We start from the raw sequence: 18,119 nt of genomic DNA on the forward strand, positions 1-18,119 counted from the left end.
TTAAAATATTTTCTGCAGATGAGTACGCTGCCACCACCAAATTTGTCGAAAAATTCTTGGAGAAGTCAGTATACTCTGGCTATCCCTTCAGGCCGATGCAGGCTTAATCGTCGCTGAATCAGTTCTCAGTAACTGGTTAGCCTATGCTTGACACCACTGACGTCGTAGTTGCTGTTGCATCAAAACAACAACTCTGACAGGCCGTTTAGCTCCACGACATTTCTTGCGAGGGCAGTACTTCACCGTCTTGTTTGATAGCCTTCACAATCCTTGAATTGCTGCTTTTGTAGAGAATGCAGTTCTACACCTTTGCAGTAAATGACGTAGCCGTGCGAAGCGGTCACAGGCAGCTGTTGTAACACAGGGTACGCCACGTGACGTACAAAGCTGTTGCTACCGATACCAAAGTCTACACATGGTGATCTGAGTCACACTGAATAGCCTAGCTGTAACCCACTACGATTCTCCAAATGTCCGACGAGGTTGTTCCGTTGTATCTCACGTATTCGCAGCATGAATTTGTCGAACACTTGCTGAAAACAACGTTTACGCAACTGGGAAAGACCACACTTTTAATGGAATTAATCCTGTGGTATTCATACCGTGTTCCTTACGTGGCGTTTGGATTCTGCATTTTCTCGCTACGTTGATGATTCCACGTCAAGAAGACAATCATATTAAGCTTGTGCACCTATGGAATCAATACCAAACTGCCAAATTAATAGCTGGTAAGTGACAGAACTGAACATAACTGTTTGAGGGAGCACAACATCAAATGTCCAGCAATACGCCCAACTGTGCGTCTGGGTAACCGTTAGGCTTGGTGCAGATGGCAGCTGATGTTCAGAAGATAAGACTGGGACAGTACACTGTTCACAGGTGAGTCTGGGTGGTCGTGCAAGTATCCCTACAATCCTACAGGAGAACGTCTTAGCAGTTTGTTTGGTTGAAGTGTAATGGTATTGGGTGTCATCACAACTCATGGGAGAACACAACTAATATTTGTTTGGGAAAATTTGAATGGCGGATGCTACTGGGATGACATCGTTCGAGATTATGTTTTACCCTTTTGTGCAAATACAGGGGCGTAACGTTACGCTGCAGCCTGATAATGCCCTCCCACGCCTGCCAACAGACCTTTTGAGGCAAGCATACCATTGCTGTACAATCATGGACGGCTGTTTCTCCAGACCTATCCATCCTAGAACACATGTCGGTACGAGATGGAACGACGCTTACAACAGGACCTGAACAAGTCGGTAACGCATGCTCAGTTAGGCCAATCTTTGAAACAACATCCCACAGGCTGTTTTCAATCATCTAGTTTCTTCTGTGCGCTGCCACTGCCTCGCCTGTATCAACCCAAATGGGGGCAACACCCGATACTGACATTGTTAATTTAGTTGTTACACCACCCCTCTTTTAGGGCGGGTCAACCATGATTCTCTGAAACCAGTTTCAGCCAGCCACGACGACAGCTAGCACCAAACCATTAGCAGTACGACGTAGGTGGCAATAGAGCGGTAGTATTATCTGATGAATCCAGAGTACTGCTTTATCTCTCTGTCTGTAGATGAAGAGCTCATGCGTCGAAAGGAGGACTGTTTGGATGGGAGTGGAGGAATAATATTGGGAGCCATGCATCAGTACTATCAAACTTTGGCTTGACACTAAAACCCGAAGACATATCCGTTCCACTTTGTACTAGATTCCAAAGCTAAAAAAGAGAGCTATATTGCTCGGTCCAGCAAATGTACCACCAAATCCCTGTCTCAAAGATTAACCATAAATCTTAATACAATCAAGGACAGACTCTCTTAATAATTACAGAAAGTATTTGAGACAAGGTAAACTAATACCAAGTGGAATTGCTACTTTGTAGATTTAAAACAACTCAAAGCATTGCTTAAATTCTTGCAACCTCAGACAAGAAAAAGTTCAATACTGTTTTGTACACCACTATCCTACATAACACACTTATGTGTGTTAAAATAATCGAAAAACGAAAAACTTCAATCGTAGATGCCTGGGACATTTTTTTTGCAAACTTATTGACTATAGATATAGTTACATATCTATCTTTAGAGGTTGAGGACAATTTTTCAAATATGAAAGCAAATGCCATTGGAAAATATGGGATAAAGACATGTAGGCAAGAGGTTGGTATCCTCATGGGCATCAATTCTGCCCCCTTCTTACGGATTTATTTCTTTATGCATATGAAACGGAATTTCTACTCGGATTGGCAAAATCAAACAAGGTAATTTAGCCAAGAGGATTAACTTAAGGTTGATATATATCGATCTGATATCGTTCAATAACCATCAAATAGCCAACTTCCTTCCTCTGATTTACCAACGTAAATTGAAATATAGGAGACCAGTGAGACCGCCTCATCACTTTCATAATTAGATCTATGCATAAAGATTTAGAGTGACAAAACACACTCCACAAGAAATGACCCTGTGGATTGATTACTGTTACCGGGTAATCTACTCTTGTCACGGTCTGGTGACGGCTCCTCTCACTCGCATTATTCCGACACTGCTCGGCAATGTCCGGCGGCCGTCGTCGTACAGTGTCATTACATTCTGTGTTAGAGAATGAGTGATCCTCATATTTTGCTCACTTGTGATTACATGACGCGCTCTTTCCATGTAATCACCTTGTTATCTCCTATATGTGTGCAACCTTATTCATGTGTTGAAACGGTTTTTTCAAACATTAGGGGAATTTATCCTACACTCAGAAATGTCTCACACTTTCAATTCCTGCAATGATGTAGTGAAAATTATTATGGGAATGCATATGGTCATTCAAATGGACACAAAATACGAAATTCCATTTGCTAGTCTGACATTCCACTTTCAAAAGAAAACAAAGTTAAAAATAAATTAATTATCTTCTTGGTTTAGACTATGTATATCATGTCATAATTAGGCATCTTCTTAACAAAGCAATCAAAGTCGGTGTTCATTTTAAATTAAAGCCTCACACACCCCATACAATTACCACTGTCTCGCCTTCTCCCATCACTGCCATTTCATCACGTTTGGAAGTGTAAAAAATCAGATAAGACATAGTCTGTGCCATGTCCAATAATTTCAAACGTTGATTGAACTGATAATATGCTATAAATGTCTTCCTTTATGTGTTCGGAATGCATTGACATTATTCATGAGCATTCATTCCTACATCTGGCATAGCTCTCCAAACACACCATATTTGCTCAAGGGAGATCACTGAGGTTACTGTAATTCAGTTTGTCTGCGTAGTAGTCGATAATACCATCAGCAGTGTTAAGGACAGCTATGGACACACAACTATGCATATTTTGCCACTCACTAGTAATGCTGGAACTAAGGCACGTGACAAGTCATAATCAACAGAAAAAAAACCGTTTGGATTTCATGTTAGAATAGGTACCCAGCAGCTTGGCTGGTCGCAAAAGGTGACCAAATGGATAGGATGGGTAGCCCCGGTGACTTGGGTAATAGCGTGTCGTCATACCCAACCGTGTGGAACGTTGTTCACAATATCTATCACTCGATTGTTTGGTCCAGACTCGATTATATCCAGGCCATTGTTATCTCGTTGGAATATTGCTCAGTTTTGCATTCAACAACAAATAAAACAAAAACAAAATTAACAACAGCCTTTCATCTGAGGCGTGACAAATAAAGATAAGGTATGTACATACTGTCTGGTGAGATAAACAGGTGTAAAAATAAGTTGATCAGCAGGCTGTTACAGTTTCAGTGACTTCTCTGTGCAGTACAAGAATGTGATGAATTCTTTCCAAGTACATTTATTTCATTTTTCTGATTTTCAGTTTCTCATTCTCTGCAATGTAAACAACAAGGATTCCCCATGAGATGTCACTATGTGGTTACTGTGGTGAAGATCTCCCACCAGGGACTAAAAGTGTAGAGGGAGAAGAGACGTATCATGAGGAATGTATCAAGTAAGTACAACTGCCTGTTCTATCCTACTTCTGCGTAGGCTTTCTATTCAGTTACGCGTCTATGTGACGTTCAATATTGAACCCTATTTTTTTTTAATGCTTTCATGTATGAATCTTGCAAGAACAAAACTTCGAAAATAACTTAAGTTTTGAGCATACGAGAATAACAACTGTTAATCTGAAAATACAGGACTGGTGGGTATATTTTGGTTTTATAAGAAACACAATTAAACTTAAAAACGAACACAGTGAAACAACCGCCAAGGCACTGTAGCTCACCTGAGTATGAAGTAAAGACATTATTCCATTATTTCACTGTAGTTTTATCCAATATTTTCACAAAAGATAGCAAGGTAACCCGACATGGTTACCAACATCTACATCAAGTATCTGAATATTTAAGTCTGATGTATCTGATTTAAAAAAGGAGAAAAGTGTTTGCTTTATATGCAAATAAAAGCGACAACAGATTCTCCATAAGCATAACCCGTTGCTCGTCGTAAGAGGCGCCCCAATTAGGGAACCTGTGAAAATCCGAGTAAGAATTGATCTTCAGCAACCAATGGAAGGGACCGGACCAGGTTGTCAGGCTCGGTGATGTGGTTTACGCATGTCATCGTAACCTAGTGCTTATGATGTCTGGTCCAGACTCGATTATTTACAGACCGTCGTCATAAAGCTGAAATATCACAGAGTGCGACGTTAAACAACAAACAAATATAAGAAGGAATTCCAGCCTAGTTCGGCAAGGGTGGAAACTGGACTTTTAAAGTCAGTTAACTCTCTTGCCTCGGGAAGATGTGAAATATACTGCCATATAATAATGTGTACATGCATGTGTGGACATTTGGATGAAAAAAGATATCCCTTTTTTTATTCTGATTGTCGATAATTGTAGAACGTGCATAAAGAAAATTGAATACATGTGAGTAATCTGGTTCATAACACATCTAGCAAAATCTAGCCATATTATGATATTGGTTTCACACACAGAAGACGGATCTTGAAATCATGACTTGAATTTGGACCTGGCTTTCTGGTGTGATATAATCACTAGACTAAACCCCATGACCTCCAAAAAGAGCCAAAAGCCTGAATATAGATCACGAGGAGTCCCTTAACAAATGAACAAACTCATTAATACAAATGCACATATATGTGGAAAGCCCTACTCCTTGATACAAAAATGATTATTTCATGTGTAGTATAACTACTTTAACTTATCAGTATATGTGTTTCGCCAAAAGGATATTTAATATCCACACTGACATGTGCTCATAATCTATCCACCAGTGTTGAAAATTAAATTCGAGAAATTGATGTAACTGATATGTTCAGCAAAACTAACACAGACTCTCCGAATTCATAAAAAACTTACTTATCTTTAGATATATGATCGAAAGGAACAAAGGGAGTCTGTCTGAAGAATCTAGACTTTCAAAACAATCATAGAGTCGCATGGAATCTTTTGGATAGTTGTTCTTCTCAGTTAGACTAATACTAGACTAGAAACTTGACACTGACTTTCAAAATGTAACATAATGCGATTGTTTCAAAATACGACACATAAACCATAATTGAAACACTCTTTGAAGATCAATGTACACAATGTTCAAAACATTAAACATGTCACCTAGACAATAACACGTACACGACACAGTTAATGACACAGGGGTACAAAAAATGTCAGTATCGGTTGTGCCCACCACGTGCATCAATCACCACATGACACCGACGACCCATAGATGCAAACATTAACACACTGTTGGATGTGCTGCCATTCATGCTGAAGTGCATCAAGAAGCGCCGGAAGTGTTTGGGGCGGTGGATTCCTTCTGCGAACGCGTCGATCCAACTCGTTCCACAGATGCTCAATCGGGGACAAATATGGTGACCGGGCTGTCTAAGGTAATGTCTGGTTGTTGTTGTGCTGTCCTGACAAACACGTGCAATATGCGGTCGAGCGTTGTCCTGCAGGAACTGTCCGCCATGAACGTTGACGTGACAAAGAACGTAAGGCTGTAGGATCAAGTCTCTGTAACGCACACCTGTCAATGCACCTGCCACATGCACGAGAGGCGTCCTACCACCGTGATGAATTCCGGCCCATACCATGACACTCCCGCCACCAAATGGGACAACCTGCTGCACACAGCTGGGGGCGTAACGTTCACCCCGACGTCTGTAGACACGTACGCGCCCATCAGCACGTGTGAGTAGGAAACGGGACACGTCAGTAAACAGTACATTTCTCCACCTTGCACGTGCCCATCTAACCCTCTGTTGGCACCAAAGCAGACGGTCCGCCAGATGACGTGGGGTCAATACATGACGTCGAACAGGTCTTCGTGCAAAAAGTCCAGCCACCCTCAGTCTGTTGCGTATCATTGAATCTCATATTCTGCATTCCCCAGGGATCTGTGTGGTTGTAGTCGTGGCTGTGGTAGTGCGGTCTCGGAGATGTCGCAGCCGGATGTATCAATCTTGTGCTTGGGTTGTCACCCTTGGTCTTCCTGACCTTGGTCTGTTGTCAACTCTGTTGGTGTTGTTGTATCGGGTCCACAGTGCGGAGATTGTCTGTCTGGATACGCCAAAGTGCCTTGCCACTTCTTGCTGAATTGCTTGTAATCTCCCAATTGTTCCGTTGAGCTGCATTCAGTCTTGGCATTATGTCAGCGCCTCTACTATCGTTATAAGGACTGTATGAACAGCCGTTGGTGTGGATTTTAATACCTCTTCAGCAGGGTGGCCTGCATGCCTAAATGCAGGATCCTATGCTGCACGTTTTTTACAGGCGGTTGCGTTTGGATGAAGCTGTAAAACTGATCCCCAAACGCTACGTTTATGTGCTTTGTATGTGTTTTCGCGAATTATAGACACATCATCTTTCTGTTTGACTTATTTGGTTCTCATTTAATGTAATTATTTTAGATATTTGGCAAAAAGTGGTTTTACATCTATGTCAAGTTACTTTTTTTAAAGAGTATATATCATTTTGATGGAAAACTGCTAATAAATTGAAAAAAAAGCCCCAGCGAGATGGCAATTGCAGCTTGAAACTGAAACTGCTCGCCAAACGTTCAATTTTCAAATCATTATACACACAACTGACTGACCTCACTGCGATTGCCGCACTTACACCAAAGACAGGATGCATTCTTACAGCATGCTGATATCCAATCGAGCCTAATTAATAAGCACACTTTGCATCAAAGGTACAAGCTGACTACCTTATACACAAAGGCAGCAAGTTGCTGAAGTGTTCTCATGTGACAGTCGTTGACAAGTGTAAATTGAGAAAAAGTAAAACGGATTAAGATAATTTAAGTCCATTTTTTGCTAAAGAGGAGGAAGTTTCTAATAAGTTAGGAAGGTCAGACTTTGGGCATGAAATCGTGTTCAAGAAGATTTGTGGTGAAGAAAAATCTGTAGACACTTAGATTGTTTTTGTTGTTGTTTGTAGTTTTACGCCGCACTCCAGCTATATGACGGCGGTCTGTAAATAATCGAGTCTGGACCAGACAATCCGGTGATTGGCATCATGAGTATCGCTCCACACAATTGGAATACAGTGACATGCATCAACCAAGTCAGCGAGCCTGCCCACCCGATCCCGTAGACACTTAGAAAGATGCCATGTATCATTGGGAACAATTAGAGTAGTCTCCTAAAAACCTGCTACGAAGATAACATCTACAATGCTGACGAAACGAGTCTTTTCTGTCGTCTAATGCCTGACAAAAGATTACAATTGAAAGGAGTCAAATGTCATGGTGGCAAGCACAGCACAGAGCGCATTACTGTGTTAGTTGCCTCAAACATGTCAGGTACAGATGAACGGACCCTTTTCACCATTGGCAAGTCAGCAAATCTACGTTATTCTGAAAAGGTTACGAAAATTCCCATCGAGTACGTCGCTAAAGGATCTTGATGATATATGAGACGTTTGAATACATGCAGTTTAAAAGATTCAGAATTTCTTGTTATGTCATATTTTCACAGCTTATTTTGGAGTCCCTCTCGCCACTTAGAGTCAAAAGGCCATGCTGAAATCCACGAAACAACTATATGATTTCCTCTTAGACTGTTTATACTTCTGTTTGATTTCTGAAAGAAAGGATACCAAGAGTTTGAAAGACTATGAAAGGAAAACAAAAGCATGTATATAATATATTTCTTTAAAGTTGTGTTTTAACACATTGTGTAAAACTGTTCATTTCATCTCAACAAAGACTTACAGGGACCAAAGACACATGGGGGTAAAAAATTATGTGTTTCACAATATCATGGTCACAACACAGGATCAACATGACTTTACAATCTCTGAAAGCCCATTCAAAACCAACTTAATACCGATTATGTCCACTTTGTGCATTAACGCACGGCTGAAGACGATGACGCACCGATGACCTAAAAGTTGAATGATGTTGATGGTAATCCGCAGTCAGTCCTCAAGGAAATATTATTCCAGTTTTTAACAGTTGACTGGTGCCGCTGGTTGTCTTCGGAACTGTCAGTCAAGGAAATCCCGTTTGTGTACCATGTGGTTCATACTTAGAGAACAGCCTTGGGAGGGTGAAACGTTAATGTTCGAGTTGTTCAGAATGTATGGTCTTGCTGGAAGGCAATGCCACGTGGCTGTTGCTGAATAAATGGTTGCACAAAGGGTCCCAAAACTTTATGGCAATATCTCTGGACATTCAGGATCCCGGAAATAATAACAAGTCTCGTATTAACAACACCGCAGATACCTCCCCAGACCATGCATCGCCTGAACATGAGGAACAAAATAAGGGGCTAAACGTTCACCTACTCATCTATATACTCGCTGCCTTCTGTACAAGCAATATCTACTCTCATCCGACAACATGACGAATCCCAGGTCTTGCACTTGCCAACGCCGAACTCGTCTGACCCATGTCAGTCTGTAAGGGTTGGTAGGGTCTACGTGCTCTAATTCTCCTATATTCTATCTGATTACTGACAATCAGTCCCGTCGCTGCGTTGCCTTTGCTGTAATGAAGTAGTTTTGGAGATAAAAGGTCCAGATGAGGGGGTCTTCAAAGGGCGTGGTCACCCGTGGTCTCCCACTTTTACGCCTGTCTGATGTCTGTCCTGCCTGTTGAAAACGTTGCATCAATCTGGTAAATTGTCATCAAATATTCTAGCAATGGCGGCGTGCGGCTCTCTCCCTGTGTATAGCGGTTAAACGTTCCATATTCTTGGTGTTTTTTGGTTGACGTGTTCATAACGTTTAATTCAGTACTTTTGCACGTGCATTTCGTCCTACATAGACCAAAGTCGTTTGGGCAGAATGCACACAAACATTTTCACAAGCACTGTCAATTTATCCTGCTTTTTGTCACCGTATACATTTGGTTGTATCCGTGCGACATAATTAAATCTCAATTTCCATTGATGTTTTAAGTTATCAAAATAGTGGAAAACATTTTGGTTGGTATACTTTCTTTTGGATAGTAGTGTATATAGTGAGTGAGTTGGTTTGGGCGACATATGTATATGGTCTCTATTTGGAAAGGTTAAAGAGCTCCAGTTAGCGCCGCACATAATTTTTTTAGTGACTCGGTATTGTACTCTGGTGTTTGAAGTTTGTAGCATTACATTTGTTGTTTTGTGGTTTCGTTGGCTTCATTTCTTATAAAATATACTTCCATGAAAATTCGTCCTACAAAGTAGGGTGTATAATTTGAGATCGCGAGAACCACATATTCTAATTCTGTATATATTGTTTCAAGCTGAAGTTACTTCACACTTCCAATGTGCGTGATTTCGAAAATGCACGAAAGAAAAATGTCCCTTGCACTGTGTTCGATTTTTGATTTTTAACAAGAATGTATGCGTACATCTAGAAAATAATCAGATTGATACAGGACAAGAAGACAGTCGGATTTGCGTTGAGTAGATTTGTCATTATTGCTAATAATTGATAACAAAACTACATGTACATTTCAAACACAATCAGTATGTAGTTCACGTTCACTCGACTATGAAAGATTTGCTAACCCTTGTCAGGGAACAAATCATCGTAGTGCAGTTTTCAGATCTCCCATTCATGAGATGATGATTGGTTGAAATTTGAAAAGCTCGGGCTGTCTTCACGGTCAACGAAACCGACCCTCCCTGCACCCACCTTGACCACCATCTGGCCTCCCTGACCCTCGCGGTAATCATCAATTGTTCCAGCCAAAATAGGCAAAATCACCCTACTGTGGACAGTGTAACCACACAGAGCAATATGGACATGCTGGAATAAATGGGCCATTTCTTGTAAATAAATTGCAAATGTGATTGAAAGTAGAAACCAAATTAAAGCTCGAAACCAGAAAATTAATGCTTAAATATAATACATTTATAAACTTATCCTATCCCACACTATGATACAGTTACTTGGGTCATCGTTTCTGCAGCGCTCTGAAGATACAGCTACAACTCTCCGGCTTTCTAATGACGACAACCCCTCTGACCGAAAACACTACAATCGTCGGCATGGAAGTGATTGCCAACTGACGACGGATCTTCACTCACAGAATGGTCATCCTTCGCTGGATCGTAACGACCAAGTGATCAAGGGATCGACAGATCGCCATACATCACCATTATCGACAAGACGCTATTCTTGGATGGACATTTTGCCAGATCGTACCTTGGAGGATCGACAGTTTCACCTTCTCTACAGATTGATGATACCCAAGGGATCTAGTCGACGTTACACGTCGATGCATCGATACATGGACTAACACGGTACCTCGGAGGATCGACAGGACCGCCATCCTTAATTTGATCATAGACGACCTAGGGATCAACTGGTCGACAGATCACCAGATCACCTTACTTCACCATTATCAACATACTTCACCATTATGGACAAGACGCTGATATCAGATGGACAGTCCGTCAGATCGTACCTCAGAGGATTGACAGAATCTTCTACAGATCGATACCGAGGGATCTCCACTCTATGATACACATCGATGCATCAACACATCGATACATCGATACATACATAAATCGATACATCAACACATCGTCTGATCAAATACTTGTCCGCTAGTATGACTTTTCCTGCAGGAAGCCTCGGTGGCTGCATGAGTAAGATCGCTGCCTTTATGTGATGGCGATTAGGTCCCTTAGTCTGGCAGTGTTGGTTTGAATCCCGGACAGGACTCAACCCCATAAAGTACGAGCATGTTCTTTACTGAGAAGATGTTATCCCAAATATAACCTTTGTTATATCAAACAGACGAACGATGGATCGTCCTCAGTCATAAGATCATTCTTCTTCCAAGGAATCAATAGACCTCTCTCTCATCGTGCATCGGACAAGGCCTTCACTGCATTCCATTTTCTTGATTAGACATCTTTGGATACGATGGCCTGCACCAACCATATCAGCGAACTTGGCCCACTGGTCTCGTTGGCCCCTTACAGGCATAGTCACTTCGTATTGCGAGCTTGAGACACTGATGTTTTTTTCTCTACCAGGATTTTCATGGATCCGACCCACGTGCCTGCCAACCATGAATTGTCTAAAGATACTCTTCTATGAGAAATCACCATTACAATGTTATGAAGCTCGAGACACCCACCTCCCCCCCCCCCCCCCCCCCCCCCCACACACACACACCCCACACACACACACACACTATTCAAACCTGGTCATTCAATGCTCTGACAATATCATGGGAGGACCTAAACGCCTTGCGTTTCCCCCACCAAAGATCATACACACAAGCTGCCTACAACTGCTGTAGGTAGCGCCTTCTGACCGACAAGAAATTGGGTTCCAGAGATCGTCGAACTGGCAGGGATTCCACTGCTAAGTCTTCCAAACTGGTCACATCTACTGCTATATCCTCCCTCCAATCAGGTCCATCCACGACCAGAATTATACGAACTTCACGTATGGAGTATATCAAGAGCAGTCTCGTAAGAGGATTTCCTTAGATTTCCTGAGAATCTAGGTGACGATAAATGGAAAGTTTTCACCAGTTTGCAAGATCCAGGGTTTTCTGCAGCCAAGCTATTATACCACAAGATTACCTATGTCACTTAAGAAGTACAAGGCATTCGGACATTGATTTGCTCATACCACCTTATGGACCAATCTCCAGACTTGGCCCTCCAGCATGGGATCTCCCTGTTTTCCTCTGTCACTTCTCCTGACTGACTATAAACCACTTGTGGATAAAACCTCGAACCCGAAAACCGGATCGTCTTTTCAGCCTCCACCACTCCGATTGATTGAGAGCTGATGTCATAAAGACGCCTCTAGCCTGAGCCTTCAAGTTCTACTTGAAGGCATCTCAGACCATCCGGCGTTGTTGCAAGCATGTTTTCATCCATTTGTCAACGGCTGCAACTTCTGATGTGTCTTGAACCACCACCTCCACTGGCTGCATTCTACTATCATTGGGGTCTACACCTTTGAGGGACTACCGCCCCAAACCTCATGAGATGAGGGCAGTGATTTCCATCTTGGAGTTGCATAGTTTTGCACACTTCAGCCATCATGGAGTGATGTTCTGGCGTTCTGATATGGTCTTTGCCTCCTACTCACCTCCTAAATGGTGCTCACCTCTGTCTTTGTGCATGTGATGTCTCAGTAGTTGATTGAAGTCCTTTGTGATAAACGGGTATCGTCAATCGTTCCTCTTCTCGTTCGTACCTTATTCAATCTCTACGTGAGTTTGATAGGTTGCCAAAGCGATAAAAGAGATGCCTGCGCCGGGGACAAAACACCTCCTCCTATCAGGGGTGACCGAGTAGGTGTCACCTGGCTCAAGGCTACGCGGTCATTCTGTGAAGGGTGTCCTGTGTGAAACCACCTCCACTGGCTGCGTTCTACTATCATTGGGGTCTACACCTTTGAGGGACTACCAACCCAAACCTCATGAGATGAGGGCAGTGATCTCCACCTTGGAGTTGCATAGTATTGCACACTTCAGCCATCATGGAGGGATGTTCTGGCGTTCTGATATGGTCTTTGCCTCCTACTCCTTTCGGAATCTCAGTCGCCGACGTCCAAGGTCACAGCAGCCACACTACAAGTCCTAAGTCTGGTTTCCTGTATATACTGCAATATTTTCATTTATTGCTTGTTAATCGGATTTCCCAGACAAGCTCCCAGAGGGAGGGTATATATATGTTTGTCTGTTGGGACTTTGGTCTACGTCAATAGAGGCCACCATCCGGTGGGGTCATTTGTTTAAATGGTGCTCACCTCTGTCTTTGTGCATGTGATGTCTCAGTAGTTGATTGAAGTCCTTTGTGATAAACGGGTATCGTCAATCGTTCCTCTTCTCGTTCGTACCTTATTCAATCTCTACGTGAGTTTGATAGGTTGCCAAAGCGATAAAAGAGATGCCTGCGCCGGGGACAAAACACCTCCTCCTATCAGGGGTGACCGAGTAGGTGTCGCCTGGCTCAGGGCTACGCGGTGATTCTGTGAAGGGTGTCCTGTGTGAAACCAAGGACCACATGATTCCCCGATGTCATGATGTATATATCTTGGTAGCACAAAGAGGGTTTTTTGAAGCAACCCTCACACGAGTTTATCACTAATCCTCATAAAATCCTTTGAATTTTCTTGATTAGTTCCAGCTTCCTCGTGTACGTCTCACGGTTGAAGTCCTTACAGGCTAGGGTATCTGCGACCTACCATCCAACCGTGGGATAAATGCATAGTGTGAGATAGGATAAGTTTAAAAATTTGTAAATTTTCTAATAAATTGTATACAAATTTTATTTATATACTTATCCTATCTCACACGCAAAATGCCGACCCAACCATCCCCGCATCACAGTTACACCAGCCTGTATGCTCTAGATTGAGAATGAGGGTGCTGGATATGTCAGGTGATCAGATCAATGGGGTCGTGTTGCACGGGATTTTAGTGGTGTGTGAACCATGATCATAGTGGTGATGTGTTTGGGTGAGTGATGTTTTTGAAGCTGGAAACTTTGTTCTAGAACGTTTCCACACCAAGATCGAAGAATTAGAGGAAATGCATAGTGTGAGATAGGATAAGTATATAAATATACAATTTATTAGAAAATTTACAATATTTCGTAAAATTAATTAGGTTTGATGCAATTTGAAATCTTTATGTTATGTATTCAACTTTGATAGATATATTATGAAAACACGAGTAGATGTATTTGTGGTAATCTTTTCATTTCATTTTCTTAAATTGAAGATGCGTCGTCTGCCAGATTCATCTGGTGGTCATAAATTATCAGCAGTCACAACGTGCCATGGTCCAGTGTAAGGGCCAGCACAGAGCATGAAAATGGAATGTACTCACACCACAATCTCTCCTCAGATCCGAGCAAAGATATAGGATAATTGGATTTTTTTACGATTAAAACTCATGTCCACCTCTTTTTTTGTACAAAACATATGACAATATGATATGGGTAAGTAGCACCGAAGTCCAGTACATAAAAAACAGCTCACAGATATTAAATTGAACAGGCTCATATTACACGTGCTTATAATTGGAAAAGTTTGTTACGTTAAGTTGTTACTTGTTCATAATTGCTATTTAGATTAATAGAATTATATCGAAATATGATGGTGAGAGTTATAGTTTCATTCACCGGCATACAGTTTGATTGTTAAAATGTAAAATGTTAGCAAAATAGTACATGAATTCATTTTGCCTAGTCATGTCTTGATGTTTTGGGAGTTGGTGAGTGCATGCTATTTAGTACCGAAGGAACCTGTAGATAACTGATTACAAGTGATTGATAGCAAGAACAACAATGCATGTCCCTTATTTTGAGAGACGATTACACAAAGTGAAACATGTCACATATTGTGTATGTATCTTGTATCTATTACTACCGACATTACATGTACAAGTATTTGCCAGTTTTAAAGTTCTACCACATGTTTCCCATTGCGACCAGACAATGACGGCCTGATGGATATGAGTTCCACTCTGTAATTATATGTGAAGCACTTCACCACCAAATGTCATTGAATATACCAATGATCGAATATACCCGCACTAAAGAAATATTTAACGTCAAAATCGGAATAATCTGAAAAGCAAAATTGCTTAATAATTATAAAACTAAACTAAAATTAGATAATTTAGAACATTTATAACTGTTACCTCGACGGTGTATGTATTTTTTTGGTCATTTATACTATTGCCAATGTACTACAGTTGATGGGTTTGTTATATAAGAAATAAGTGCTTCTTGAATCTTGAAACGTGTACTTTGTACCTTGTTAGCAAAAAGGTTGGCTCTTAAGAGAACCTGAGCATCTAGAATAATGGTTAGTATCCAAACAGACATATACAGGCTTCTAAACATTAACCGAACCCATGACATGTAAATTGTATGAAATCATCGCACATGCATTCATAACATTTGTTAATACAGTATTATTTGAAAATTCTGTTTTTGAATTTTCAATTCTTGTCATCTGTAATCAGTGCCCATTAAAAGACATGATGTTAAATTACACTGTTACACCTTCTGATTTCACAGCTCTTCATTGAAAGGATTATCATTATTGTGAAGGTGATGTGTTCAAATATATGTTCATGTCCAAATGTTCATAATTCATAAGCTAATAGTTGAAGCAATATGAGCAAATCATGCCTACTTGCATCAATTATTAGGTTTTTGAATGTCATTTAGAGGTGATACACATAAGAGAGAGAATTTATGGATGTCAACTACTTTATTATGAGGAACGCGACGTCTCCATACTGACTGTGAACTGACCAGTCCTTGTTTGAGCCCCTAATGTTACATCTTTTAATGGTTTTTGCAAGGCTCTCGCTGATATTCACACAGACTGTACACATTGCTCAACAATATTATCCCAACCATAGTTTAGGGAATATTTTTCTAAGGGTGAGGCTTAAATTAAGATAATATTTGCTTTATATCTCTTTACTGCTGGGGTATCCATGGTAAAACTTTATTCATCTTTCAGTGAATATATACCAAGACGTGAACAAGCAGTTGCTGAGTTCTTGAAATATGCTTCTTATGATGGCCACGTCCTGTCCATGGGAATTCATGTGAGCTACCTATATGGTTCAAAGCAAGAAACAGACACTAAAAAGAAAAGAAAGAAGCGAGAACAAAAAGCTAATGAGTTGTTAAATAAAGTTTCAGCTTTGCGCAACTCAAACTCTGGGTCCATATTGATTCATCTCGTTGGTTTAGCAAAAGAAGATCAGTTCACTGGTGCATTTAATGAGTTTGCAGATACCAAATTAAATTCGTTGATTCACGATGGAAAATTATTCGATGATGTTTATAGAAAACAAAGATTAAGCAATCTTGAAGAATGTTGTGAATTCCATGATTTTCTAGTTCTGTTCGTGTCTGCAGCTTCAACTGTGACAACCTCCGACTTTAAAACCAAGGTTGCTCTTGATGACTGCATCCTAGACCCTACTGCTGAATCAGTCCGATCATTTCTGAAGGAAAGAAAAGTGTACAACAAGACATTCCATGCACTTCCTGGAGTTGCCTCTACTTCTGACTTAGCAAACTTACAAGAAAGTAGATCAGTCCAATTCAAAAGTCACTTCTCACAGAAAGTCAAAGAAGATGAAGTAGTTGATTGCATCTCTTACAAACTTCGTCTCACGGAGTATGTAAGTGCGTTTTCCAAACTTGAAGGAGGGGGTTCTTTTTTGTATGGCATACACGAGAAGAAGGTGACCCATGGTAATTGTGGTTATGATTCTAAGGAACCGATTCCACAGCCAGTAACCATCACTGATGAAAACAATTTCAAGGATACACTAGCACAAAGGATACAGGAGAATACTCTTGTTTGTGACTATGATGGTGGGGCATCAACTGATGCTGATGTAGCACAGGTACGGTTAATCCCTTCAAGAACGAACCTGGACAAGAACACTCTGAGACTCACTGGTGAGGGAGAAACTGCAGATGCAAAAGAGGCGGTTGTTCAAGTATCCGTGAGGTCAGTGACAGGAATAGTGTTCTATGATAAACAGGGACCATTGGCTTACAGGTATGATGCAAATACCGACGATGTCACGAGAATGAATGTCAAGGAATGGTTCTGTGCATTTACTAGAACTAATGCCTAGGATAAATCAACACACACATGCACAGGAAACAACAACGAAGGTAAGTACATGTCTATCAATATCTGTATACAAGAAATAGTCAACTTCCTGATAGCTCTATCCCAGCTACGGTTTTAGTTGGATACACCTAACAATGAATGGACTTAATGCATGAGGCTGCCACATTAATATTCTAATACTCACTGATAAACTAATTTTCGTTCAAAGATCTGTATTGATATGTGACCCGTTTTAATTCTGGAAAGCATTTCGTCCAGAAACTCTTCCCACTGTGACAAGTTTTTTTTATGGATGAACTAAACAAAGATGGACAATTGGTCCTCAATGTCACACACCCAGGATATATGTTGTAAACTTAAACATAGACCATTGGAAATCACAAGAGCTTTGAAATTCAAATAAACAAATAACAAATAACAAATTACAAATCGTAGTATTTGCACAAACACGGGTATGTAAATTCAAATGGGTCTTTCCCATTTTGCCATGATACTTCCTAATCTTGCGCATGGGGTTATACAACTTCATCCCTTGGTACAATACACTTACGTTCCATAACCAAGAATATCCAATATTCTTCCTTAGAAATGTAAAAGCTTAACTCGCCAGGAAAACACGACTCGCTGTTGGGTGGGTGTGAGACATTTATGACATTTATAAGATTCGGATATCCACATTGGTATACAGTATGAAGCACATTTGGGGTGTTCCCCGCCATAATGTGATGTAATATGGCTGAAAGTTGCGTAAAACCAATCTCACTCATCTTCAATCTCGGGAACAGCTTGATGGATTGAGCTGAAACACATTTAATATCCCCGCCCAAATGGGGTGACCCTTTCCTTCAAGACATCAGTTGAAAGTTTACATTTGTATTTACATCAAGACAAGTGATATGAGTTTTCTAATGAAAATAAAGATGCTTAATGCTCTAGTTTATGGAACTTTAGTGTCAAGTACCATAGGCTCAATTTCGGGGTCAATATGTTGATGTCCGATGGGCAAAATGGGTAAACTCTGTGGGAATTATGTTTACGTGT

General features: G+C 40.8%; 1 protein-coding gene across 3 annotated transcripts in view; it reads left to right on the forward strand.

Annotated features, from left to right (window-relative positions):
• The window catches only part of LOC124124991, a 120,850-nt gene that overhangs the window by 25,969 nt on the left and 76,762 nt on the right, over positions 1–18,119 (forward strand). For all 3 annotated transcript variants that reach the window (XM_048390509.1, XM_048390510.1, XM_048390511.1), the window contains exons 2-3: positions 3,833–3,964; positions 15,942–17,119. In XM_048390509.1, coding sequence (XP_048246466.1) covers positions 17,036–17,119 — 84 coding nt within the window. In that variant the 5' untranslated portion in view covers positions 3,833–3,964; positions 15,942–17,035. The remainder of the gene's footprint in view (positions 1–3,832; positions 3,965–15,941; positions 17,120–18,119) is intronic.

Source organism: Haliotis rufescens, unplaced genomic scaffold (assembly GCF_023055435.1).
Source record: "Haliotis rufescens isolate VD_foot unplaced genomic scaffold, xgHalRufe1.0.p SCAF_9, whole genome shotgun sequence".
Taxonomy (NCBI): Eukaryota; Metazoa; Mollusca; class Gastropoda; order Lepetellida; family Haliotidae; genus Haliotis; species Haliotis rufescens.